At 44.9% G+C, this 27687-nt stretch overlaps 1 protein-coding gene across 1 annotated transcript in view; it reads left to right on the top strand.

The window, feature by feature from the left end:
• The first annotated feature begins 11824 nt into the window (after nucleotides 1–11824).
• The window catches only part of MAN2A1 (mannosidase alpha class 2A member 1), a 197661-nt gene continuing 181798 nt past the window's right edge, over nucleotides 11825–27687 (top strand). Inside the window, exon 1 of the mRNA XM_055144979.1 lies at nucleotides 11825–12245. Within this exon, the coding sequence (XP_055000954.1) occupies nucleotides 12111–12245 (135 nt within the window). The 5' untranslated portion in view covers nucleotides 11825–12110. The remainder of the gene's footprint in view (nucleotides 12246–27687) is intronic.

Here is a 27687-nt window from a genome sequence, read left to right as displayed (position 1 = left end):
GTGATACACAGGGGTATTCCTGGCTCTGCACTCAGAAATTACTCCTGGCAGTGCTCCGGGGACCATATGGGAAGCTGGGAATCGAACCCGGGTCGGCCATATGCAAGGCAAACACTCTACCCACTGTGGTATCGCTCCAGCCCCTCTGTAATTATACTTGATTCAATGATTATTTCTAGGTTTTTTTGTGTGTGTGTGCGTGTGTGGAGACTAGTTTTTCATGCATATTATGTCATCATAAATAGCAATAGTTTTACTTCTTCCAGTTTGGATTTATTTTATATCTTCTCATTCATAACTTCTCTAGTTAGGATTTCTAAAACTACTTTGAAACATCTAGGTGAGAATGAACCTCCTTGTGTAGTTATAGATCTTCAGGGAAAAACAGTTTCTCACCATTTGATATGATGTTAGCTTTGGGTTCGTCATATGTGGCCTTGATGATGTTGAGGTTCTTTTCTAATCCCAATTGTTGATCATTTTAATTGTAAATGAATGTTGAATCTTGTCAAAACAAACTGATGTATTATCTAAATTGGCCTTCTACTTCAGAAATAACTTTTTCCAAAATCCTAGATCACTGAATTCTATGTGTAATGACCCAGATGGTTCATGGTTCTATGTAAAAGTTCAGTGAAGAGAGCTTTGCTTTTTTCTAAGGATAAATAACTCTTTTTTGTCAGGAATGTTTTGTCTTTTCCAGATGGTAACCAGAATTAATGTCATGTGTTGTCATTACTACTGAAGAGACCACTAGTCATTCTGACATTTCAGTGAACTTCATTCCTCTCCTCATCCTTGCAGTCATTGCAGAGCTGAAAAAGGCAGCAAAGAAAGTCCCTGTCATTGAAGAAAAACAGATTCTCAACAAGGAATCCATGGGCTATTTTCACTATAAAGGAGCCCAAGTAATGAAGTAATGAGTCTCTCTTTCCAAGGGATTCCAGGCTGCCACAAATGAAGTCTTATTTGTCTTCTCAAGGATGAGGAAGGACAGATGTGATTACTAAGAACACAGTTGCAGGTAGTAACTCTGAAACCACTTGGGGAAAATGGCCCCAAGAAAGAAGAAAGGAAGAAGGTATCTATATTATCTGAATATCTGTGTCTCCCTCAAATGCAAATATTGAAATCTTAAGTCGCAGAGGTGACAGGACATTTGATTTGTGCTGAAATCACCAAGGTAAAATCCTTATGAATGTGATTAGTGCCTTGTAAGAGTCCCCAGAGCCCCCTTCCCAAATATAAGAAAGAAGAAAGCTGGCACAATGATCTGTCTTTCTGATGGCCAAATCCCACCTCTGGATCTTCTAGCAACGCATTTCTATAAGTAACTCAGTCTGTGATGTTTTCTTAGAACAGTCTTATTGGACTAAAGCATGGCCTATTTAGGAATGCTCTGAAGTTAATATTTGAAGAAGGGTTCACCAGGAAACTAGCTACTCATAATTTCCAGTAATGTAAGGTTCATTCACTTAAGTTTTCATAAAACAAACAGAGCAGCTCAGACCAACCTGTGTTACAATTGGCTTAATAAATGTCTTTGCGGGGCTGGAGCGATAGCACAGCGGGTAGGGCGTTTGCCTTGCACGCGGCCAACCCGGGTTCGATTCCCAGCATCCCATATGGTCCCCTGAGCACCACCAGGGAGTGATTCCTGAGTGCAGATCCAGGAGTAACCCCTGTGCACCGCCAGGTGTGACCCAAAAAGCAAAAAAAAAAAAAAAAAAAAAAAAAATGTCTTTGCTTCATGGCAGAGAAGTAATAAGTTTCATGTGATTTTGAATTACTCTTCTAAATAGTATGTATAGGTCAGATATACGTATATGGGTTAGATGTACCACTGATAAGGAGAATTTTATTGACATAAAATTATCCTCAAAATTATATAAATAGCATGGATGATACCAACAACAACAACAAGACTAAAACCAAGCCAACCAACCAATAAAACCAAGTGCAGGGTATGGAATTTCTGAGCCCTGAACAGGATTTGAATGTTTCAACAAATTTATTCCCTGAGATGGAAAAATGCAGCTCTTTGCTTTCAGTGCCTGTAAGAAAGTATTCCAATTTAGCAGAAATCTGCCAACATCACAATTTACCTTCTTATTGTGTCTTGTTTCTTGGCTTTGAATTTTAATAAGTTTTATTGATTCTTGTTGACCATGCTTCTATGGCATAGAGAAAAGTAAATTAAGTATTATATAATTTTATCTCTAAACAGTCTTTATGAATAGAACAAAATTTTATTCTATTATTCTTTATTTGTATAGTTCTTGAGTGATGTTTTACTTCCCTTTGTATTGATTCCTTATAGTGGGAAAAAGGTTCCCACCCATTTCTGGTATCTGTATGACCTTAAGAAACATTATTTTTATATAAAACCTGATATAGTCAGATTGTGGCAGAAATATGAATTAATTTTTGTAGACTCATGTAAAACGAGGCGATACCTATAATTGGAAGCAGTGGGGATTTGTATCTGGATCATGGTGGCACATTGAGCGCTAAGAGGGAGAAGACATGAGGAAACAGGAACCCTCTGCACAGCACACAGAGCTTCTCTTTAGGAGAGCCTTGCGGCTCATTGTGCTTGTCAAGTAGGCTAATGTGCCTGTGAATTTCCTCTGACAGAAAACACATCACTGCAGCCACAGAGAGCAACACAACTAAACTGTGGAAGACGAAAAGCCCAGTACTTTCAAGGGTGATCAGAACAGAACAGAACAAAAGAAATACAAGGCATTGAAAATAAAGGCTAGCAAGAAATGAGACCAATTTCTTTCTTTCTTTTTTTAAAAAACATTTATCATTTATAGGCCAAAGAACATGTTTCTCCTGCAGCCATATATTCTTTGGCAGTCTCAGTTCAAGGTCAAAATATCAGGGGGCAAAAAGGATATGACTCAAGACTTAGGATGTGTAATAACTGGCTTTGTAATTGCATAAATATTAAATATGTAGAAATAATTGTAAGCATATTATCTCCACATCTCCACACATTGCTTTAATTTTTAATGTAATCTTTTATCTGCCTTTTCCTCCCTGGCTGGCTGTGGGTTTGTGATTTGCATAGCTAGAATGATCTAGTGTCATCAATTTAGTAATGAAGTCACTCATTGAGCTGAAGAGGCTTCTAAAAAGATTATACAAAATGATAAAAAAGAGGAGTGTAGAAAAGAAATTCTACGTTTTATGTAAATGAAAAGTTTATTTAGAGCACACTTTCACATTGCAAATTAAACATGACCACTTTAAATCAGAGAAGAAAAAAGCAGATACATTTTCATTACCCCAATTTATTAGTGTTTTATATTCTGGTCTTTTATATGGTCTTTCATATGCATGCATAGTTTTAACATATATGTGCATATAATCCCAGATACTTATACATATATATTATGTGGCTTCCCAATTTTTCTTATTAATATGAAGTCTAGAGCTATAACCTCTATGAGTATAAAATAATAATAGTAGTAAGGAGGTACATAGCATTTTGTCACCATGAAGTTTCTAACAAAGCAGAGTAATCAAGCACCTGGCATAAGCCAAAGACATAAACCAGACCTGCTGCCAAGCTCTATAGGTGTGCCTCAAATTCCACATATGTAAATGGTGGTATTACTAGTGTTTTCACTAGAGTTTTTATGAAAGTCAGAGGAAACAATCAACAAGAAATACTTGCCTATATCTAACATAGAAGAGGTGAGGGTAGAAGAGGGATAGTGGGGATGCTGTGGAAGGTTGTTAACACTGGCAGCAGGATCGGTGATGGAACACTATATGCCAAAAAACCCAACTATGAATTGCTTTGCAATTCATGATGCTTTAATAAAATAAAATTGGGATGGGGGTGGGGGGGACATAGTGCTTTCTTATAGGTGAAAAAAACTTCTTGCAGTTGAAGTGTCATAAATGTCCAACAACAGGAAACTTAGGTAATAGATTATGATATGTCTGTTACATAGTGATTCCAAATTATATGGAACATATTTAGGATTGTGTTTTTTTTTGTTAAAACACAACAAATGCTAAATACAAAAATGTGCAAAGTCTAGGTTTATAACTCAATAAATAACCCTGAAGTGAACACATTTTATCACAAATTAAGAAAATGAATATTGCCAAGACCCCTTGCATTTTAAAAGAAAACATGATTCTAAAGCAGTATGCATAATATTCCATGTTTTATACAGATAAGTACATAGTGTAGACAAAAGTATGATTCATTGCACTCAAATGTTAATAATGTAAATAATATTATTAAAGACCAAAAAAGAAAAGTGAACTCTGTACAATTGGTTTCAAATATTTCCTCAAATCCTACAAAACTGTGTTTCCTGAAACACTGACATTGCCTCAGAAATTCTCATTTTCTTTTTTCCAGGAACAATTTCCCACCATTATGATTAATCAGATTGTGATGGCTAGCAGTTCCATTACTTTTCATCATACCTGTTAAGTAAACTCCCCTGAAACGCAGCTTACTTTTGCCTATTATTAAACTCGATGTAAATGGAATCATAACACACATGTATGAATCCACACATCCACATACAATATCTATGTGTGTTTGGGAAGCACACATGCAAGGCAAGTGCCCAACCCCATACTATCTCTCCATCTCACTATGAAGAAGCTTTCTTCATTCAACTGATATTTTTAGGTGAGCCTGAGAGTTCAGGGTCTGTTCCAAGGTCTTGGGAATTTAGTAGAGAACAAAATAAGACACAAGCCCTTGCTTTCCTGCCTTCTAGTGGGGGAGACAAATCATTAAGTGGTATTGGAATGCTGTTTGCATGAAACCCTATTATTGAGACTGAAGATATGGTACAGTGGGTAGGGCATGTGCCTTGCAAGCGGCCAACTCAGGTTCTAGGCCGTGCACCACATAAAAGTCTTCTGAGCGCCACAAGAAGTGATCCTTGCACACCAAAGTCAGTAGTAAATCCTGGGTATGGCTAGGGGCTAGGTGAGTCGGGGGTGGGGGGAGGAGAGAGAGAGAGAGAGAGAGAGAGAGAGAGAGAGAGAGAGAGAGAGAGAGAGAGAGAGAGAGAGAGAGAGAGAGAGAGAGAGAGAGAGAGAGAGAGAAAGAGAGAGAGAGAGAGAGAGAGAGAGAGAGAGAAGAGAGAGAGCGCAAGAGCGCCTATCATTTACAATACTGTAAATCAGTGACTAAAGTAAAATTTAAAAAAAAAACAAACTTTACAGAGTCCAGAGAATTTGGCTTCTAGTCCAGTCTCAGATTTTTGAGCAACTTTTTTTTTTTTATGTCTCACTGGGGCCACAGTGCGAAAATTTGAGAAATGCTAAGTGTTTTTGAAGTTTTAGAGTATGAAAGCTTTTCATTTTAGTATTTTATTTTATTATTTAATGAAGTTATTCTGAGTAGTATTTTAGCATATTGAAAATCAGAGCCTAGAGAGTCCAGAGAAAGGCTTGGCATCTGCTAGAAATGAACTTCCTCTTCTCCAAAATATTTCCAATAATAGTACTTGAAAATAAAGAGCGACAGAAAAATGAACGTGATTTTACCTTGTTTTGGGGCCATCCATCCCTGGCAGTGATCAGGGCTTTCTCCTGTCCTCAGACCACTCCTGGCAGTGCTTGAGGAACCGTATGTGGTCCTGGCGATCAAACCTGGGTCACCCATGTGCAAGCAAGCTCCTTAACAAGTGAAGGAGCTTGCCACTCTAGCTCTGAAACCAGATTTTAATTCACAATACTTTTCCTGTCTCTGAAATCTGCAAATTGTTGGCTGTAACAATTGGTGGACTACTATGCCTTAATAATCATGTGTATAGAGGATATTCTCATTAAGATGAATCAAAGCTATAAGGATTTTAATGTAAGGAGCTGGAGCTCAAGTAAGTAATAATATAGCCTAGCTTTTCCTGAATAGTTGTTTTGAATATTTTACCATTTCCTTGGTATAAGTATAGCTTTTCTCCCACTACTACTTGTGGTATTATTTGATGAGGTTGGTTCACTCAGTGTCTATTCTATTTATCTTAAGGTGACTTTCAGAAAGTCAACATTGGAAATAGAATAGAATTGTTGGATGTTATGGTAATTCTACTTTTAATTTCTTGAGGCATCTCCAAAATGGCTGAACCAATTTACATTACCACAATGGTAAATGAAGCTTACTTTTCTCTGTATCCAAGAACAAAACTTCTTGTTCTGACCTTTTTGATATCGGTCATTTTCACAGGTGTGAGGTTATGTCTAATTTTTGTCTTGGTTGCATTTTTCTGATAAGCGATAATGAAAATTTTTAATTTTTTTGTTAGTCATTTTTCATAAGTATGTTGGATATATTATTGGGTAGTGTTCACTTCTCCATATACACAGGGTTGTTGAATTTTTATAGTTACAGCTTGGGAGTTTGTATTTCTAGGATATTAGTCCTTTTCCAGATGTATGGTATACAGATACTTCCATTCAGTAGTATGTCTGTTTTATTTTAATGACATTTTCTTTTGCTTTGCAAAAATTTAATATAATACTATATATCTTTGTTTCAGTTTCCCTTGCTCATGGATTTGAATGCCTGTCAATATCACTCAAGCCAGTATCATGGAGTGTTTTGACTATGTCTACTCCAAGATAGATTACGGTTGTGTTTCTATAATTTAAGTATTTAAGCATTTTGAGTGAACTTTTACATGTTTTGTGTAATAGTGATCCAATTTCATTATTTTGCTTGTGACTGCCCATGTCCTTTTTTCCCCCAAAAACAATAGTTGAAGAGATTTCCCTTTATTTTATGCTCTTGGCTTCTTTTATTATGGGACAACTATCTACATATATTAGGAATTAATTCTGGGCTCTCAATTCTATTCGTCTATAATTTTATTCCAGTTCTATAGTTTTGTAGAAGAGTTTAAAGTTGGGGAACATGATGCTGCCCATTTGTTTCTCCAAGATTGCTTTTGGCTATTAAAGGTCCATTAAAAGAATGCAATTAATGTAATCCCTAGAAATTTTGATAGGGATTACACTCAATCTTTTTAGGAGCAGCAAAAATTAACAATGTTAAATCTTCCATTCCATAAGCCTGGAATATCTTCCCATTTTCCTTTGCATTCTATTTTTATTTATAGCAATTTAATAATGTTAACTGTACATGTTTCACCTCCTTTGTTGACTCTATGGAATGCTGAGAACTAAACCCATTCAGTTACATGCAGAGCAAGCTCTTCCCTGCTGTACTGTCGATCTGGCCCTTTGTTCTTATTATCTTCCCTTGTATTTTGTTTTATGCTTTTGCACAGTCATGGTCTTCTCTCTTTTTGCTTTTCTTATTTTGCTTTGAGCCTTAACTCTGGGATTGTATACTTACATCTAAGTAAAACGGCAAATAAGTATGACTATCACTGTTATTCCATTGCTCATCGATTTGCTCGATTGTGAGACTTGTTACTGTTTTTGGCATATTGAATATGTCACACCACGGGGAGCTTGCCAGGCTTTGCCATGCAGGCAGATACTTTTGGTAGCTTGCTGGGCTCTCCGAGAGGAAACTGGGTCGGTCGCGTGCAAGGTGAATGCCCTACCCACTGTGCTATCGCTCCAGCCCGGCAAATAAGTAAAATGGCAAAAATAAAAAAAAAAAAAAACAATTCTAAGGGCAAGAGAAAAACAAAAGTCACATATAAGGAAATTTTCACAAACCATCATCAAATTTTTAAGAGAAAGTCTTCAAACCAGAAGAATTGGTCTAATATATTCAATGTGCAGAATAGGAAATGTCTTCAATCAAGAATATTCTGCCCAGGAAAGTTATCATATTTGCAGAAGTAATCAGTTCTATAAGGGTCCTCTAAGATAGGAAAATAAATTCCAAGGGAAAGCAGCAGCACACCTGTAAATCATTAAATGTGGGGAAGAAGAGAGTAGTAATGTATACTTTAGATAATAAACGTGAGCTCTGTATGGCACCCACTAGCACTGTAAAGATCATAAAATTGGGGCCTCCCAGCGACTCTGACCCTTGTTTGTACTGCAGTGTGTCTTGCCTCCATTCCAACGTTGAAAGTACTATATTGTAGAAGTGCTAGGTGCAATGCCACATCAGACCCTTTGAGAATAAAGGTCCCCATCATAATCATCTCTTCCTGACCAGACCTTGCTATTCACCTCAAGATTTCTTTTATGGGAGTCTTCTGTTTCTCTGAACCTAATCCATTTAGATACTGTCTTTTAGACCCTTGCTGGGAATTCTGTTCGTTCAGATAGGTTCCATTGTAGATTAAGCCCAATTTGGGAGTAGATTTGCTGTGATCACATGGCAGGAGAAAGCAAACACAGCTTCTCCCTATCTGGCTTGCTTGGCCCTGCCTCACTGACATCTGCGTTGCTGAATTAGATGGGAATATGGCAGGTATACCCTGCCGTAGCCTTTCAAGTCTTTTATTAGCTGCTTCAATTTACTATCTGGGAAGATACTGAAAGTTCTAGGCGTTTCGATTTAGTTCTTGTCATAAGGAACCTTGTCAATGATAAAAAAAAAAAAAACAATGTGAGGATACTGTCAGGTAAGTTTATCTAAGTTAAGGAACAGAAAATAATAACACGGTTGCTGGATCAGCTGCACTAACAACCAAACTTAAATGTATGAGCCAAGACTTCATCTGCTGACCAAGAAAATCACCAACTTTGGTAGATGGACCACACTGCTGGTTCCTTTTTGGATCACACCAGCTGTGTTCAGCTCTCGGGAATCACTACTGATGGCACTCTGAGGACCATATAGGGGTCGGAGCCAGACCAGGCTCCCCGGCATGCAAGGCAAGCACCTTCCCTGCTGTACTGTCTCCCCAGCCCCTCCTTTTAAATAATTAATTTTTTGGTCTCCAAAAATTAACATCAATCCTGAAGTAGTAAACTTTTAAAAGAACTGCATAATTTTCTTTTCTCCAATGCCCCATCACTCTTGTCAATTCCAACAAATTTTGGTTGTAGAACATTTGCAATCTGTGTTGTGGCACTGCTGGAGGGTTTTTTCCCAAAGGCAGTGCACACTTTGTTCAGTCCAGATTTAGTTTTGTATACTGAATGCCTGATTGCTCACTGGGGGCACTCAAGTCAGATTTTGGTGATGCAGAACCGTGCATAAATCTCAATCAATAATCTGTTAAAGTCCTTATCTATTTCATTGCTACATACTCTGTGTGGTCCAAGACGTTCGAATTCCCTATTCTCACTGCCCATTAAGGCAGATAAACCAAATTTTCTTTGCTGCTTAAGTACTGCGTAGTTTCTGTTATTCGGGTTCCTGCCATCCCTATTTAAATCAGGACACCAATGCCATAGTGGCATCTTCTCTTATCATACATGATCTCTTGTGGCAAAATCCAGTCTTCCAAAGATGTGTATTTTCCTTTCGTTAATTCTTCAGTGACAGAAGTGCCTTCTAGTCTTTGCATGAACACAGGCCAGGAGTGAGTTTGTAGATTCCACAAGAGAAATTTGCCTAAACCCTGGAAATGAGGAGACTAAAAATTCCTCTAAACGCATCTACCTACAAGGAGATTGTCAAAAGCTTTGTTGTGTGTATGATTTTTTTATTTCTTTCTAATTTCTTGGGGTCCACACCTGTGGTGTTCAGGTAATGCCCCCTTCCCCTGTAGGACAGCTCCAGTGCCACATGGGTTTTAAGTAGAGGACTCTAACCTCCTCCTCAAATCCCACAGTACAACTTCCTTCCACTAACAGATTCAGGTTCAAGACGGTCAGTTTTGGCTGGACCTAAGTCATTCCACTTTTGTGTTACTTACTTAACAATCAACACCCTTTTATATGAGGAATATGTCATGTTGGTGAATTTAACGACAGCTGTAACTCATAATTTGAAATCTTACAACTTGTTTGATTTTCAGTAATAAGTGTTCATTTCGAGCTTATAGGATCTCGTCCAGAATTTTTAAGGAAGCTTTGGTTTTCACACTTTGAACTGTGCTTGCTACTGCCGCCTTTCACCATGATTCTAAAGTTATTTAGATCATGTTGGTTCTAATCACCTTAAATCATAAAAGTCAAGTATTGCTGCCATTTGGGCCCATAAGGCACACGTGACAGTTGTGCATCAGAGCAGCAGGGGATGGGATGTCAGGCAAGCAAACATTACCAGCCAGTTTTTCCTTGGGCAAGGGGACAATCACTAAATCAGCCTGAAGGCGAAATCAATCCAACTTTCTTCCTTATCCTCTCCTAGGGACAACTTCTGGAACAGATGAAGCTTAATCAAAATAATTATTAACCATTTCATGCAAGTAGAGTAATAATGAAGTTAGTTGCAAGAAGGCCATTCTAGACCAGGGCTTCTTAAATCTTTTCTATTCATGCCTCCCCTTTCTTTCTGCCAGAGATATTTTTATATGATATGGGATATACAGGTATATAAAACTGGTACGAAAATCTAATATTTACTGGTAGCTAAATTACAGAGACATCTCAAAGCAAAATTTTAAGACTTTTAGTGACCTCCACATTCAGTTAGCTTAAGCGAGGCTGCGGAGAACACAGCAGCTGGGAAGAACAAACAGGGCCAACCTGGGTAGGGAAACAGTTGCCCAAGAACTGTCTTGGTCTCCCCAGAGAGGGGATAGCCCACTCACTGGATGCAGAGAAGGCACTGAGATGTCACGCCTGCACACGCCGAGGGAAATTTGCCCTACGTCTGCTCGAGAGCTTGTGTCTAGGCGACAAGCTGGGAGATTCATGGGATCGCCGCCTGACCCGCAACAGAAGCACTGGAGTCGGGAGCACGGGTGGAAACCGCGGCTCCAAGCGCCCGAGCAGCTTGCTCCGAGTAAGCCAGAGCCCTTCCAGGTCTACCAGCACCGAGCGCGGCCAGCGGCCAGCTCCTGCCTCTTCCTGCCAAGTCTTGTCAGTGCCAGGCGGCGGCGAGGCTTCGTCCCCGCAGGCTGTGCACCCTGTCCCCAAGAAGACAAGCGAGGCGTGGGCTCAGCGGCAGAGCTCTGGCTGCGCGTGGGAGGCTCTGGGCTTGATCGGCACTGCTCAAACCCAACCCGGCCCAACCCAAACAGAGCCTGGGGCCAGAGGGGTAGCTCACGGGGCTGGAGGCCCGGGGGCGATCTCCAGCAGTGCTCGGCGTGGCCCGCGGCACCTCTCCTAAAGGTCCGGTCCTTCTCCGCAGAGCAGAGGCCAAGGACGAGTGCGGGATAGGCCCGGACATCACCTTCCAGGCTCCTTTCGTGGATGCTGTGGCCGTGGAGTCCGCATCTGTCGCACGGTTCCTCGGCCCGCTGCGTCCCGGCCCTGCCTCTCCGGGCAGGAGCGGTGGCCCCGCGGGCAGGGCTCTCGCCCGGCGCGCGCGACCCGGGTTCGACCCCTGAGCCCCCGCCAGGAGTGATTCCCGAGTGCAGAGCCCCCTGCGCGCGCCCACCCTCTCCCAGCCCGAGACCCATCCGGGCCGGGAGGCGGCGCGGCGCCGGCGGCCGCGCGGGTCCCACGGAGGTCCCGACTCGCCGAGCTGGCGCGAGGCTGGCGGGCGCGGGGCACGGGGACCGGCCGGGCCCTGATTGGCCGCCGCGGGCCCCGCCCCCAGCCGGCGTCGGAGGGGCGCGGCCAGGCCCGGCTCGGGCTGCGGGCGCGCTGACCCAACGGCCGCGGCTGCCGGCGTCGCCATCTCCGCGGGGGCGCGCAGGGAGGCGCTGGGCTGCGGGCGCCGCGGGCTCGGCTCGGGGCTGCTCCCTTCCCGGCCGCGCCGCCGCCACCGCCGCCGCCGCCGCCGCTCCGGCTCCTCTGCGCGCGGCGGGCCCGGGAGGCGGCGGGGCGCCGGGAGGCAGGGCGCGGGGACCCTCGGCTCCGCGCGCCCAGGGCGCAGCCGGCGGGGAGGGCGCGCGCCCGCCGTCCCGCGCTGAGTTGCGAGGCCCGGCGGGTTCCGAGCCCGCCCCGCCGCGGGGAGCCGCTGCGCTCGGCCCGGCACCGAGAAACTTTTGCCGGCGCCGGGTCGGGCGGCGGCAGGAAGCGGGCGGGGCGGAGAGTCCCGCGGAGCCCGCGCCCCCTGCCGGCCCCCGGCGCCGCCCCGCGCCCCTTTCCGGACGGCCCGGCAGTCCGCGCCGGCCTCCCGCCGCACCATGAAGTTGAGCCGCCAGTTCACCGTGTTCGGCAGCGCGATCTTCTGCGTGGTCATCTTCTCGCTCTACCTGATGCTGGACCGCGGCCACCTGGATTACCCCAGGACCCCGCGACTCGAGGGCTCCTTCCAGCAGGTGAGCCCCGACCCCGCTTGGGGACCCCGCCGGGCACCTGCTGCTGGGGCGCAGCGAGGGACTCCGCGGCGCGCCTCGAGCCTGGCACCGACCCGCCAGCCCCGCGCGCCCGGGAGGGAAAGTTCGCTGGACGCGTGGGCTCCGCGGGGCTGGCACTGGCCGGGCCGGGGGACGCGGGAGCGGGGCCGGGGGCGGGCTGGCCGGGCTGGGGCTGGAGCCGGGCCGGGCTGTGGGCACGCGGAGCCCGACCGGGGGACGTGGAGCCGGGCCGGAGGACGCGGGAGCCCGGCCGGGGGGATGCGGGAGCCGGGCCGGGTGGGGGACGCGGAGCCGGGCCGGGCCGGGGAGCCGCGCCGGGTAGCGGAGGCGGTTCCGGGCGCGGGAGCCGGTTCTGGGGAGCCTCCCGGTTTTCATTTAAAGTTGCGGGCACGGCGCGGGGACGCCGCGGGCTGCGGGGCGCGTGGCCGTGCCGCGATCCCAGCCCAGGTCCCGCGCTGAGCGTCTGGGCTCGGGATGGACCCTCCGAGCCGGCCGTCAGCCGCTGGCCCCGAGCCGCGGAACCGGGCGCCCGCACAGTGCACGTTTTACCGTATGCTTCTGCCAAGATTTAAATGAACGGAGTTTCCTGACCCATTGTTCTTTCGTAGGTTAAGGTGAATGGTTTGGATTTCGCTGAAAATTAATTGCAGAATTTGCTTGACTTGTGAAAAGTGAGGACAAAATTCCTTTGTGGAGATAGAAGTCTTTTCAGAGCACTGCAAGCATTTCGCAAGCGAGGAATATTAACCCAGCTCTGTACACGTGTGCCCATTTTTTTGCACCTAGAGAAATAAACCATAGTAAAAATAAGAGTAAGGGCTAGCTCTCTATCTGGATTCAGTGTTTTTAGTGTGGTTGTTGATTAGATTGGAGAATACAATTGGAAAAAGGACAGACCCTCCGAAGCGAGAGCAGAAAGAGGTGTTCTGAGCCCCTTTAATATGCATTCTCTGTGACATCCCTCCTTGCCCACTGTAATCCTCTTTCAGATTTTTTTTCTGTTACAGAAAAAAAAGGCATAAAAAGTGATATATTGTACTTAAAGCATTATCTTGAATAAGGTCCTCCAGCTTCGGCTTGACATCTGGGGCTGGTTTCTGACATTTTACTCCTATTAAAGGAGTGACTCATTCAGCTTCTAGGAAATTTCAGGCAAAGTTAATTTCAGTGTTTTAATATCCATCCCCGAGAACCCTGTCATGGGATCGAGGTTCTGTTACCAAGTGAAGCCTGTGGCGGTGACAGCGGCAGTTGGCAGAGGCCTGCTTTCTGTTCTCGGGCATGCAGGCTCTGAGCCGGGCACTCAGGCTGCTTCTGAGGTGTCCAGGCCTGGGTGTTGGAGGGAGCAAGGCGCCCTGTGCAGGCCTGTCACTTTACATCTCTGATCATCCAGCAGGGCACAGGGTGAGGGTCTGACATCAGTCTTTGTGTCCGGCACAGTAACTTGAGGCCTGGGAATTGTGGGAGGCGTGGGGAAATTAACTTGCCAAAGCCTCCCAGCTACAAGTTAGACCTGGGCCCTAGAGTCTGGTTGGCAGCCCGTGTCTTGCCCATTTGTACTCTTTTGCCCACTTAAAACAGTGGACCCTTGCCTGCAGAGTACAGGTAAGATCAGTTGGGGAGGTTGGGAGGGGACAGGTTGGGGGTTGTTCTGTGACGCTTTGGGTGACTTCTCTTAAAATAAATTTTTATTGTGAGGCCTCAATGAAGGTGCAACTTTTTTCTGAAGCATTTAATGCCTCTTCAAAGTTTTGCTAATTTTAGAACTGAACGGTATGATAAAAACATTGGGTAGTATAGAGTCCAGCATTCAAGTCGATCTGTAATAAGTCTGACTCCCGTGTAAATTTCTATTTGATGAGAAAGGAAAGCAGGTTGCAATGTATTATGCTTCTTTGACGAGTTTGAATACAGGATTCCTGCGATTTAATACAGCCAAGGTAGTTAGCCATCAAATCAAAGTAGAATACCTTGGAAGAGGCTGATTTTTTACAAATTGTCCATCCGCTCTCTTTCGCTTACTCTAGACCTGTCAATGGGCTATAGATCCGCCTTGTATGCAAGGCTTATTTGAACCACGGCAGATAGACACAGCTTGTTTGCTGTTATTCTGTGTTTGTTTTCTTTCTCTCTTTTTCACACCACTTGGTGGGACTCTGAAACTGCCCAACCCGTGGTGGTTCAGTACCTCTTATCCAAAGCCACTGCCTGCTTACTTGAAGTCTCCAGAGTTCTTTCCCCACACTTCTGGTATTCCTCTTAGGCCTAGATGCAACAGGTGGCCGGGTCTGTTTTAGCTTGTGTGTGTATTTCAGGGTTACTAAATCACAGCTAGAAAAATTAAACGTGCCTTTCTGGGTGGAGGCTTGGCAGAGCTAAGGAGACTTGTAAGAATCCAAACAGATGGAAGGGAGAAACATTCCTGAGATCTTCCTGAACTTTTCTATTGCTTCTTAGAAACTGATTTCACACCTGCTTCTTGTCTAAGTTGCATGTAATAGTTTATAATGTCTTGAATTGGCAGAACTAAATCAACAAGTCAGCAACAGCCAAACCAATAGGAAATAGTAGGGAAGAGAGCTGAATAAACAGTGTATCAAGGAAGACTGTGAGGGTGGGTACACACCTGAAGACAATATTTATCATCATTGATTACTAGGGAAACAAAACTTTGAAATAACAATAAGAATATCTCACACCTGAATGACAGTCAAAGAGTGATGTGTCACAGAGTAAGTCAGAAGGAGAAAGATAAATGCCAGATGTTTGGTCTGGAAGGAAGTAAAGCGACAGAAAATGTCCAAGAAACAGCAAGAAGAGAAGCAGACTTTAGCCTCTGGCCTCAGAACTGAGGTAAAGACAGGTTGATATAGCCGATCCCCATCCCCAAGGCTCTTCGTGGTGGAGAGGAAGTTTGGTAGTAGGGTCTGTGGGCACGGTGGTGTTGTATCTGTAAAATAAACATTCTCTTTTTTAAACCAGGGGTGCCTTCTTAAAATAAATCAGTTTGTCTAACAGTGAGCAGTTTTGTCAAATGAGATAGGCTCTTCAGAGATTAAGACTGATGGAAAATGGGAGAATGGTGTTTAGACTTTGCCTTGGTGCCGGAAGATACTTATTAAGTCAGGGAAGTGTTAAATGTATTTCAGTACTTGATTAGAGGTGGGGACTTTTATGCCTTAAAAAGTTTTATTGGGCAGCTCACAATGCACGTATCGCCGCAGATAAAATGCTTTACATCTCTAGCGTGTTTTATTTACATAAAATTTTGTCTTCTGTATTTTGTTTGACTTATTCAGAGTGTTGGCTTACAGGAATATGTCTGTTTCAGGAGTACAGTTTCATACCTCACCAGCGTATGTTCCCTTCACACGTCACCCGCCAGCACCAGTAACCCTCTGCGACAGCCCTTCCCTGCCCCTCACCCTGACAGTCTCTCCCCATGCTAGTATCTTTAAAATTGTTGATGTTGAGTAAGAGTCCTCCTCAACCCCCCATTGTTTTTCTTGCCTTAGGGAATCTATGATTGCTTACGCCCTTCTCCGCTTCATGCCCCGCTCTGCTCCTCTGCCTGTCCTCAGCACTTGTTGCTGGGGTTTGTGTAAGAGAAAGGTTTTCTTGTTTCTCAGGGGATTGTGTTTAATGCCTCTGACTTTTGGAAAGTGATAGAGCAATGGTGCTAGAATCAGGCAGTGGGAAGGTGAGGGTCTGGTAGGCCCCGCCAGGCTGCACTGTGGAAGGTGGCTGCACCGATGCCTAAGCCCCTGCACATCTGCTGGACAAACACTTGTGACTGCTTCCTGTTTGGAGAGCTCAGTCTGTTGTTTTTGAAACCGAGTTTTAGGTAGATGTTGCAATTCTGTTTATCCAAGGGGACTTTGAGCCTTCTGAACCCAACAAGGCAAGTTCTCGATGGGCGTTGCTTTACATCTTTAAGGCTGGGAGGATACTCAGGATATTCTGGACTCTGGATCCTAGACCAGACCCACATAGCATTTTTCCATGCCTTTTGTCCGGTGTCCAGGTTCCTGATAACGTGGACTTTTACAGTATACTTGTACTTACAAGAAGGAACTCTAAGCCAGCAGATTTTGCTGTTTTTCATAGTTATTCTGAGTTGTTTGGGAGAGGAAGTAGACCATTTTAAGTAAAGTGCACTTCTGTTTCAGTTGCGGATTTCAAGCCTGGTTGCAAATTTTAAGGTTGAAACCATGTTTAGATTCAAACATATCAGAAGATGAATTGTACTGAGGAGGAATTTAGGCTGAGTGATTGAATATTGCTAAATTTGCCATGTGATAGCAAGTAAATGATTTTATTTGAGTGGACTCGATCTGTTGTGGACATATTGCAGATTTGCTGTGAGTATATATAAAGTAATGGTATTTGTTCTTGTGCAGATAAGTGCACAGTAGGTTCCAGTAAATATTTCATATTAAATTTGTAAATTGTTTCCTACAGAAAAGATCAACCTTTAAAGCACTCTAGTTTGAGACTGAACGTTGGTTCCTCCAGGCTGTGCTGGGCCAGCGCATAAGAAGTTGCTCTTGTTATTTGGGCTGGGAATTCTTTGGTGTGGGAACCAGGCCTGTGTTGTAGGGTATTTCTTTTGGGGAGGTTGCTGCTCAGGCCTTCCCACTGGCTCTGTGCCCATGGCCACGTGTATAGCTCCGGGCCTGGAAACGGGTACAGGCTTGCAGGCCCGCCCCAAATCCGGTCTCTGCGCTCCCGTGTACAGCAGCTGGCGATCTCAGTGTATGCTCTCCGCTCCCTTTCCCCGAGTCAGTGACTGGAAATGTCCTCAGCCTCTTCGGTTAATATGCTTTGGAAGAGAAATGAACCCTGTTAGGCCTGTTCTTTGTAACCACTGTACTTTGTTAGCATTTTTGTTTTGTAGGAACGAGACTGCTCGCAAGGCCTGTTTCTTATACTTGAAAGGATTATTAGCATTTTCAGATGATTGCTTTGTAACCTTACTTTGGATGCCTACAATTCACTTATATTTTAAGGATTCTAAATTATAATAGATTATAGAAAATTCCAGAGTGTGTTGACTCTATATACAAATTGAAGAAAAAAAGAAGATTGTTATAATCAAAGTTACTTTTTAGACTTGAATATCCTGGGGCTGGAGTTAGTACAGTGACTAAGGTGCGGGCCTTGCCTGCAGCCGGCCCTGGTTTGATCCCCAGTATCCTATATGGTCCCCTGTGCCCTGTTAGGAGTGATCACTGAGCACAGCTGAGTGTGTCCTTTCCCCCCAGTACAGTTGTTCAGCAGGTGGGGCATTTGCCTTGCTTGTGGCTGACCTGGTTTTGTTCCCTAGCACCCTGTATGGTCCCCAGAGCCCCACCAGGAGTGCTCCCGGAGTGCAGAACCAGGAGGAAGCCCTGAGCACTGCCGGGTTTGACCCCAGCATGCTTCCCCGCAAATAAAATTGGATATACTTATTCTGAGAAAAGCATTATGTTCAGATGATAGTAAATACTCATCGTTACTTTCTGATAAGCTGAGGAAGAGTATCATCATCATCATCCTGTTGATCGTCGAATTTCTCAAGCGGTTTTAGTAACGTCTCTATTTGTCCTAACCCTGAGATTTTAGAAGCCTCTCTTTACTCGTCCTTCCCAAGCATGTCACATTGGAGGCTTTTTCAGGGTCAGGAAAATGAGACCCAGCATTGTTACTGGTTTTGGCATATGAATACACCATGGGGAGTTTTCGAGGCTCTCTCTCCTATGGGGGCAGGAAACTCTCTGTAGCTTGCCAGGTTCTCCCAGAGGGAGAAGTAGGCTATAAGATGTCACTTCCAGGAGCTTGGTTTTAAGTCTCTGGATGTTGGCCATTGATGGGGTTACAGGGCACCTGGGGCAGACCCTGGGTGTGACCGCCTAGCTAGTGGAAAATGGGGAATCTGTGTGGAAGAGGCACAGTCCCGATCCAACCAGGCTTGGGAGGTCTCAGCCCCGGGTCCCACACACCTGGGTTCCTCTGCCAGTACCTTTATGCGTGAGGCTTGTCCAAACGTGTGGAGAGGGGCCTTGAGCATGGCTGTGCCTAGGCTCCGGAGGTCTTTGTCCTCGAGAGCTCTGCTCGGGGCTGGGAGGGAAGCTGGAGCCTAACCCCTCCGAGGGGCCCCAGTGCCTGGCTGTCTTCCCTGGGGCCGAGGAAGAGTAATCCAGATTTATTCCCCTTGTCTTTCATCACAAGAATGTAAGGTGTGTTGATTAATAATTTGTGCCAAAGTAGTATACAAAAATAACTTGAAGAGTCTGAAGTTTTCTCAGGCAAGCTCTTGATTTTTCTGATGTTTATTATGTTTATTTCTATTAATTCTGTTGGTTCTGGTACTGCATTTTCTATTCTTTCTGCAGAAGAGGCAGCGTTGGTAACTGGGAAATAAAGTGATAGGAACTGTCCTCCTATATATCTTATTTGATTCTAGTTTGTTTGTTTGCTTTTTTTTCCCCCAATGATGGAAGAAGGAGGTATGGTGGGAAAGAAGTGTTGCTCTGGGCAAACAGCTTCTTACATCTGTAACTGGCCCCACCAGCCTATTGTAGGCATAGACCAAGAATGGTTCTTATGTTTTACCACAGTTGGATATATCAGGTCAGCCAGACACTCATGTCTAGGAATCTGAGGATTTTCATGCTGCAAGGGTGGATGGAGCAGCTGTGATGGAAACCATCTGGCCCACAGGCCCCAGATATTTACTATCTGGCCCTTTATAGAAAAAGTTCGCCAGTCCCTGGTTCAAGCTGTCTTTGTCTGTTGTTCACATTGGAGCAAGGAGCACAGTCCTATCTGTGGAAACAGAAGTGGGTTAATTAAAAACAAACGGAATTCCTGCAAATTGTTTTTAGATAAGTTGTAGTGTGTGCAGAGGGTGGTTTAAAGTGAGCATTCTGTCCGGCGTAAATTTCCAAGCACCCTCAGGGAACTTGTGCGCCCGAGGGTGGACATGCTTGGCGGCTTTCATTTGTTTCCCTCCTGTCACCTCCGCCGTCTCGGCTCGCTGCTTGGCTGCTCCGGGTAGGATCCCGTGCGGAGCTATGCGGTCTGGCCTGGCCCAGAGCCGCAGAGTCTGGCTTTCGGTGGTTGGCCCGGCTGGGATGCCGGCTACCCTGGCCAGCATGGGGGGGCCAGCCCGGGTCCAGACATTCTGCGTGACTCGTGGGCTTGGCCGGGCCACCCTGGGTGGCTGCGTGCTGCCCGGCAAGGAGCGCGCCGGAATCTGGAATCCGGGTGCTTACTCTTAACTCATTTGTGGGTTTTTTTTTTGGGGGGGGGGTGGTGGGGAGATGGTTTGGGCACCTGGTGGTGCGCAGGAGTCCCTTCTGACCCTGTACTCAGGGATCATTCCTGGCAGGGCTTGGAGAATTAACCCCGGGTTGGCTGTGTGCAAGACAAGTGCCTTAACTGCTGTCACCAGCCCTGCTTTGGGTTTTGATAGGGACCACACCCAGCAGTATCCCAGGGCCCCTGGGACCACCCTCAGTTGTGCTGGGCGTGATGGGTGGCCCGTGGTGCTGGGGTATGGCCAGGGCCTTGCCTAGGCCACCTCAGCGGGCCATGCCGCCTTCACTCTTCTCTCAGCTTCAGGATTGTGCCTCCTGTGACCACTGTGGCCCAGGCTGAGGGTCTCCTCTTTGTCTCTGGGCTCAGAGGTCAGAGGTCACTGCTAGCTGAGCTCAGGGACTGCTAGTGGTGCCAGTCATGGAACCCAGGCCAGCCATTGGCAAGAAGAGTGCCCTGTGTTTGTCCTGTCACTCCAGCCCCAGGGGTCCAAGGACAGGTCACCACTCCCTCTGTGTCCTTGGGGAGTTTTCTCAGCACAGTGAGTGTGATTTGTCTCCTCTAAGTGGTGCTGTGGTTCTCGGCTGTCTGCTTGCCCCCTCCCCGGCCCCTCCATTAGAAATGTGCCTCTAGTCATCTTTCTTGTGTGGCTGTGTGTCTTGGTTTCCTCTGCAGCTGGAAATGAAATGAGATGCTTTGCCCAGGGCCGGGCAGGTGCGCCGCCCCGACTGCTCTGACCTGCTGCTCGGGAGTCTGGGGACCTGACTCCGGCCGCACTGGCTGTGGGCCCCTGCGCGGCGGGTCAGACTCCGCAGGGCCAGGCTGGGAGCTGGGGCTGACGCTGTGCTCTGCAGCCACAGTGAGGGGAATGTGGGCTCAGAGGCCTGGCTCGCGTGTGCCAGCAGTTCAGCCGTGAGCCATCAGAGAAGCCTGGGAATAGAAGTCACTCTCAGAATTTTGTTTTTAAATAAAAAGTGCAGACTTTGAGATTTTTGAATCTTATGAAATAATAACTTTTGAAAAATTACCAAAACCTCTCCAAAATCAGATTATAAAAAAGTCACATCGAGCATTAGAGCAGGAAGAATCCTTCCAGGTCATACAAATCACAGTCCTTGTTGCTTCGGATGAGGACAGTGGGACACATACATGGGCGTCAGCAGTATGCCCAGTCCCTAAGCGCCACCGCAGACTTGGGCAGCGTCCTTGCTTAGAGTGAGTGACCTTCTGTCGGACTGTTCCCTCGTAGAATCGAGAACTTACTGTGGGTTAGGCGCTACGGTCACCACTGGGTTATCTCACTTTGAAAGGACTTCTTTCGCTGGGTGCTTTCTGATGTTTTAAGAGATTCTACACTCATTTGTGAAATAATTAGGTTGTAAGAGTTATTGATTAACCACTGAAAGATAAGATAGCGCCTCACACTTGGTAAATATGTAATAAGTGATAGTTATTGCCAGTAAACAGGGATTTGTAGAGAACCTGGTCTATATGAGGTTCTGTGGATTCAAGTACTAGTAATAAAATGAATCTATAATCTTAATTTTTACCCTTTTAAAGGAATTCTGGAACTGTTTTGGCAAATGGCCTATCTCCCATTTACCAGAATATCTGGGCCAGGGAGCCGGGTCTTTCTCATTGGCTATGCTTTTTGTTTTGTTTTTGGGAGCCACACCCTGCGATGGTCGGGGATGATGGGAATGAAACAAGCAAGTGCCTTCCCTGCTGGACTCTGTCCAGCCCTGATTGTGCTTCTGAAGGGAGAATGGGCACTTCAGTGTGAAGTCGTGTTTCTGGCCTCGGACAGGGCCTGGCGTCCTGAGGAGCAGGAGGATCTTGGTGTGAATAGTCAGGTTAAGTTGAAATTGTGAATTGCCCTGAATCTGCAGCATTCTGGGACACCTGGTAGCAACTGGTTGGAGTTTTTAGCAGATCATGGTGTTGAGAAACATAGTGTTGGAGAATAAATTTCATAGAAAATTTTAGAAGAGATTTCAGAGACTATGCAGTCTAGATTTTTCTTTCTTTCTCTTTTTTTTTTTTTTCTGGTAGCAGTGTGTGGGAAGACTCAGGAGCCGAGAGGCAGCTGAGGAAACCGTCTTGAGATAGCACACCCCTAGGGCAGTAAATCCCTGCTCCAGCATTGCATGGACTGGGGTCCAGAAGGAGGAAAAGCCTTTTCCGTGCTGTGCAAACAACAGCTCAGGACTTGGTCACAGATTTGCTGAAGGGAAATGGTGGGTGGCTTGATTGAAAATTTGCTCTACTCCCGTTAGGGCCTTGAGGACTGCGGACAGCGGGGGAAGGGTATGGTTCGGTTTAAGGTAATTTTGGAAGCCAAGAGCAGTTTTGGCAATGAGAGGTGGATGTGAGTGAAATCTCCAAATGGGTCGGAGGGCCAGAGAGAGGTGGGTGGAGGCCTCGGGATCGGGGGAGGGTGGGAATGGGGCCTCTCAGGGCTGTTGCCGAGTCAAGTACGTTTCCAAGAGTCAGAAAGCGAGGCTTCTTACATTAGCGCATTGTGGTACAGATGTTAGTGAAACGAAGCAGCTTGTATTCAGACTGTCAGAAAGCAGCTCGTTGATCAGTGTCCTAAGACAGGATACGACTGTCACAAGGAAAAGTTCCAGAGAAGCATGCAAGGAGGAATGAGGAAGCCTCATTTCATCTTTGAAGCTTGGAGCCAGATGATTATTTCTAGGTTGTAAGAACAGCAAACAGGTGGAAGAGGAGAGAGCGAGTGAGGTCCTGAAGGTGAAAGCAGGCTCAGAGGACTCCGGGAAAGATGGTTCTGGAGGTCAGATTTCTGAGGCTACTTCTAAACTGTTCTTGTGTGGTGGGGACTGAATTCCTTGCCTTCCAGCAAAGGACGAATTAAGAACTGCCAGGCCCAAGAGAGAGCACAGTGGTTAGGCAATTTCGAGGCTGTCCAGAGTTCAGTACTCAGGGGATCCATCAGGTCCTCTGAACACTGCTGGGGTGCTCCTTGAGCACAGAACCGGGAGCAAACCCTGAGCACCGCCAGGTGTGACCCCCAAATAAAACAAAAATTAAGAACTATTTGTTGTGTCTTGGTGCCGGTTAAATGAAGGTGCTAGAGGTGCAAATTATCTCTTGTAACTTTTAGGGAGAAGCACTAATAAATTAAAAAAAATTTCTTTTAGGCACCGTGATTTACAGTATTGAAAATGTCTGGGTTTCGTACACAAACCTTTCCAACACCACACTCTCTACCAGCCTAGCAGCTGCCTTCTACCAGAGTTCCTTCCCCCAGACCCGGCCTACCCACTCACCTGTCAGCCACCTTCCACCGGAGTTCCTCCCCTCCAGTGCCAACCGCCTGCCTGCACTGTTGCCTCCCTACCAAGGCCCAGTTCTCCATCTCTGTTGCCTTGGCATTTATTATTTTCTTATTGTGTTTCTTTATCTCCCACATAAGATATTTCAGCCTTGTCTGAGGCTTGAATTCTGACCAGCTTCACTCAATGTGTTAGTCTCCAGATCCATCCTCGTGGCAGCAAATTGCATGATTTCATCTTTTCTTCTAGCTGAGTAATGCCCAGCTGTAGTTGTACCATAGTTTCTTTATCCAGTCATCTGTGTTTGGGCACTTGGGTTATCTCCAGATTCGGGCTATTGTGATAGTGCCGCAGTGAAATCGGTGTGTAAATGTCTTTTCTGAATAGAGCTTTTGGGTCCTTGGGGTAGATGCCAAGAAGGGGAATTGCTGGCTCAGATGGAGGCTCAATTCTTAGTTTTTTGAGAAGGTCCATATTATTTTCCAAGAAGGATGAGCAAGTAGACATTGCATGCAGTAGTGAATGGAGGTCTCCTGCATCCACACCAGCACGGGTTTTCCTGTGCTTTGTGATGTACACCAGTCTCACTGTTGGGAGGTCATACTGTGTTGTTGTTGTTGTTGTCTTGACTTGCATTTCCCTGGAATGTAGAAGATTTTGTCACATACCTTTTGGCCATCTTTGGTCACATACCTTTTGGCCATCTGCATATCTTTTCTGAGGAAGTTTGGTCATATTCCACTCCCAACTCCCATATTTTTATTTTTATTTTGAAGTTCTGCCAGTGTCAGTTAACATCTATCTTGGATGTTAACCCTCCGTCAGACAAGTGCTGGCCCAATATTTCCTCCCAGTCTGTATAGGATGTCTTTTTATTTTGGCCAACATTTCTTTTGCAGTGTAGAAGCTTTTTTGTTATAGTCCATTTGCTTCCATTTGGTGGTGAGTGTTATTGCATCACTGAATATGCCTCAGGATTCAGTATCATGAAGTATTCTAACCATGTTTTCCTCAGATTAATTTATGTATTCAGATATGATACTGAGGTCGCTAATTCATTTTGATTTGACTTTTGTGTATGGTGTTTTTTAAAAAAATCTGACCAACCAGTTTTCTTACACCATCAAACTGGTTGTCCTTGCTCCACTTCAACTTTTTGCTCCTTTGTTAAGTATTAATTGCCCATATACCTGAGAATCTGTCTCAAGACTTTCAGCTGTATCCCACTGGTATTGAGAGTCTGTCCTTATGTCATTACTGTTTTGATTACTACAGCTTTATAGTATAATTTACAATTAATTGGGGAAAGATAAACCTCCTATCTGCTTTCCCCCTTCCCCGCCTTTCTCTAAGATTGCATTTGGCTATTTTGGGGGATTTTTCACTCCATATAAAATTCAACAGCATTTGATCTATTTCTTTAAAAAAATGTCATGGGTAGTTTTATAGGGGCCACTCAGAATTTTTATAATGCTTTGGGCAAGATCGTCAGTCTGACAACATTAATTCTTTCAATTCTGGAGTAGGGGGATGCGGTTTCCATTTCCTCCTGACCTCTTATTTCTTTTAGTGGTGATTTATAGTTTTCTTTATGTAAGTTTTTCACTTCTTTTGTTAAGCTGATTCCTAGGACTTGATTTTTCTTTTCTTTGTTTCTTTTTTTTTTTCCTTTTTTGGGTCACACCTGGCAATGCACAGGGGTCACTCCTGGCTCTGCACGCAGGAATTACCCATGGCGGTGTGCTGGGGACCATAGGGGATGCTGGGAATTGAACCTGGGTTGGCTGCGTACAAGGTGACACCCTACCTGCTGTGCTATCACTCCAGCCCTGGTACTTGAATTTTCTGAGGTCCAACTGTGCATTTTTTTTTAATCGCTCTCTGTCTCTGTCATTATTTTTCATTATTAGAGAAAAGCCATGAATTTCTGTGCTCTGATTTTGTAGCATCCCACTTTGCTACATAATCTTGTTTCTAAGAGCCTTTTTTTGTAGTGTCTTTAGGGTTTTCCAGGTGTAGTTTGTAATCAGCAAAAAGTGAGAATTTGACTTCTTTTCCAATCTGGGTGCCCTTAATAACTCTTTATTTCCCAATTGCTGTGGCAGTGACTTCCAAAGCTATATTGAACAGTTGTGATGAGAGTGGGCAAGCTTGTCACATGCTTGCTCTTAGAGGGAAGACTTCTAGCTTTTCACCACTGAGAATGATGTTTGCTGTGGACTTGTGGCAAAGGCTGATAATTTTGTGGAAGACAGTTTCTTCAACCCCCATTTTATCAAGATACACACACATATAGATATACATATATATGTATGTATATATGTATGCATGTATATATGTACATATATATATATATATATATATATATATATATATATATTGCTTTTTTGGCTCACACCTGGCAATGCACTGGGGTTACTCCTGGCTCTGCACTCAGGAATTACCCCTGGTGGTGATCAGGGGACCATATGGGATGCTGGGAATCGAACCTGGGTTGGCCACGTGCAAGGCAAACACCCTACCCGCTGTGCTATTGCTCCAGCCCCTTTATCAGTATTTTTAAAAATGAGGATTAGGCATTGGATCTTGTCAAATGCTTTTTCTGTGTCTACTAATCCAATAGTTTTTCAAAAGAAAAGCATTGAGGAGAATCCAGAAAATGTGTATCTTTAAGTCCTCTTTTCTAGTAGATATTATGGTGGATGTTTGGTAGTATTATGCTCTTCTGTATTATAGAGTGTTCTGTCATTGCTCTTATGCATTATGCCACCTTGGTCTTGTAGATAAATTAATTTTTGAAGACAGTAGAATAGAAATTGTAAATATATGCTTTTTATGGAGCCAAAGAGAGAATGAGAGAGAGTACAGGTTTTAATTCCCTTGCCATGCGTGCTCCCTAATCTGGTTTAAATCCACCTATAGTCCCCAAACACTGCCTGGAGTGATCTCTGAATACCACTGACTATGACCCCAAAACCAATCCCCTCCGGTAGCTCCATTAGAGTCTTTGGCGCTTTTAATGATTATTTAGAAAATTCATAGTTTATGGTTATTGCCATTGTGTTTCAGTATTACTTGTGTAAAATTGTGTTGATGGAACTTAACTAGATCCTTTATAGGTGCCATTCATCCATGAAGAGTGAGTGAGATTGTAAAATCCTTGTTTCTTCAGCTGTGGGGGTAATGTCACTGAATGTGGGAGTTTCTAAAAATGTTGCAATAGTAGATGGTTTCTGAACACAGGATCACCAAAACTTATTAAAAAACCAACTGGGGTGTTTTGCTAGTGTTTGCCCATGAGTTAAGACGTTTTAGTGACCTAGTAGGAATATTGCATGCTAATCCTTGTGTGCAAAGACAAAGATATATGTTAAAAAACAAACAGATTACTAGTGCAAGCCAGAGCCAACAGTTAGATGGCCTAAGATAGTGTCAGAGTTCATGAAGTTTTATGTGTGCTCTTGAGTGGGGCATAGACCTGTATTGAAAGTACATTTTAGTAGGGAAATTATATAATTTTTTCTTCTGCAAAAAACCCAATGCACACTGTTAAGCACTGGACTAAGGAATTATGTTGATCAGTATTTAATTTGCTTTTTTTCAAAGACATTTAACACATGCCTTTGAAAGCGGTAAAACTGCATTATATGAAAATATTCTATATCCAGCCATTTTGCCCTACTTCCATGTCTCCTTCTAATAGTGATTTTTGCAGGAGAGTCTGTCACAGAATCTCCCTCGTAGCCTGGTGCTGACTTGTTGGAAGGAGACAGGGACTCTGGGCAGCTGCCTGGGGCCCCTGTTGCTGGGGCTCTGGGCACTAATCTAAACCTGCATCTGGGGACTCAGGAGGAAGAACAGCCAGAGGCAGCCAACTCCCCTGTGACCGCGCTGCAGCGTGGGGAGAGAGCTCTGAGCTGTCACAGGCTGCCTCCTTCCTGCAGCTCGGGGCTGGGACCCTTTGAAGGGTCCCAGCTGCTGACTGGGCTCCCACCTTTCACCCAGTGGGTGTGAAACAGTGAACTTCGTGTAGTGCCAGCTCAGGCCTTCATGTCACTTGGCATTCTTGGCCTGAACTGGCATCAGAGTGACCTCTGACTCCCAGGATACCGGGTGTGAGATTTCTGAATCCTGGTTTGCCTGGCACTGGCTCTGCTGCCCCGTGCTTCAGCCAGGTTTTATCTAATCAGATATTATTTATGCTCACGTGGTGGACATTTGCATCTAAGGAGAACTGCAAACACAGGACTTTGGAAGAGAGTCAAGCGTAATAGTTTCCAGGACTGAAAGTGACCTCTGAGGGTCATTTGTGGGCTACATAGACTGGGAGGAGAACATGTTTAGCATGCAGGAGGCCTGGATTTGGTCCCTGCCCCCATCATTTCCCTGAGTACTGCCAAGAGCGATCCTCAAGGCTCTCAGAACCAAAATGAAGTCTCATTCGTATCTGTGGTTGGCTGGTGGCTTTTTGGTGCGGAAGCAGGCTTGCAGACATCACAGTGGACATGCTTCCACTAATGCTTTTGGGCCTTTAGCATTATGTGAGTGGTCACTTGAGAGATGACTGTCATTTAACTGAGCTACATGCCTTGTTGTTAGGTGCTTCCGTTCTGACTAGCACAGTTTTTCTGTAGTTAATAGCAGCTGACTGATTTTTTTTTTTCATTGAAGTGTCATAGTTTATTTATTTATTAAAAAAATTTTTTTATTAGTGAATCACCGTGAGGTACAGTTACAGACTTACAACTTTTTGTGCTTGTGTTTCAGTCATACAATGCTCGAGTACCCATCCCTCCACCAGTGCC

The sequence above is a fragment of the Sorex araneus genome, chromosome 1 (assembly GCF_027595985.1).
Source record: "Sorex araneus isolate mSorAra2 chromosome 1, mSorAra2.pri, whole genome shotgun sequence".
NCBI lineage: Eukaryota > Metazoa > Chordata > Mammalia > Eulipotyphla > Soricidae > Sorex > Sorex araneus.
The sequence above is the reverse complement of the archived record's forward strand: the minus strand, read 5'-3'. Positions and strand labels throughout refer to the sequence as shown.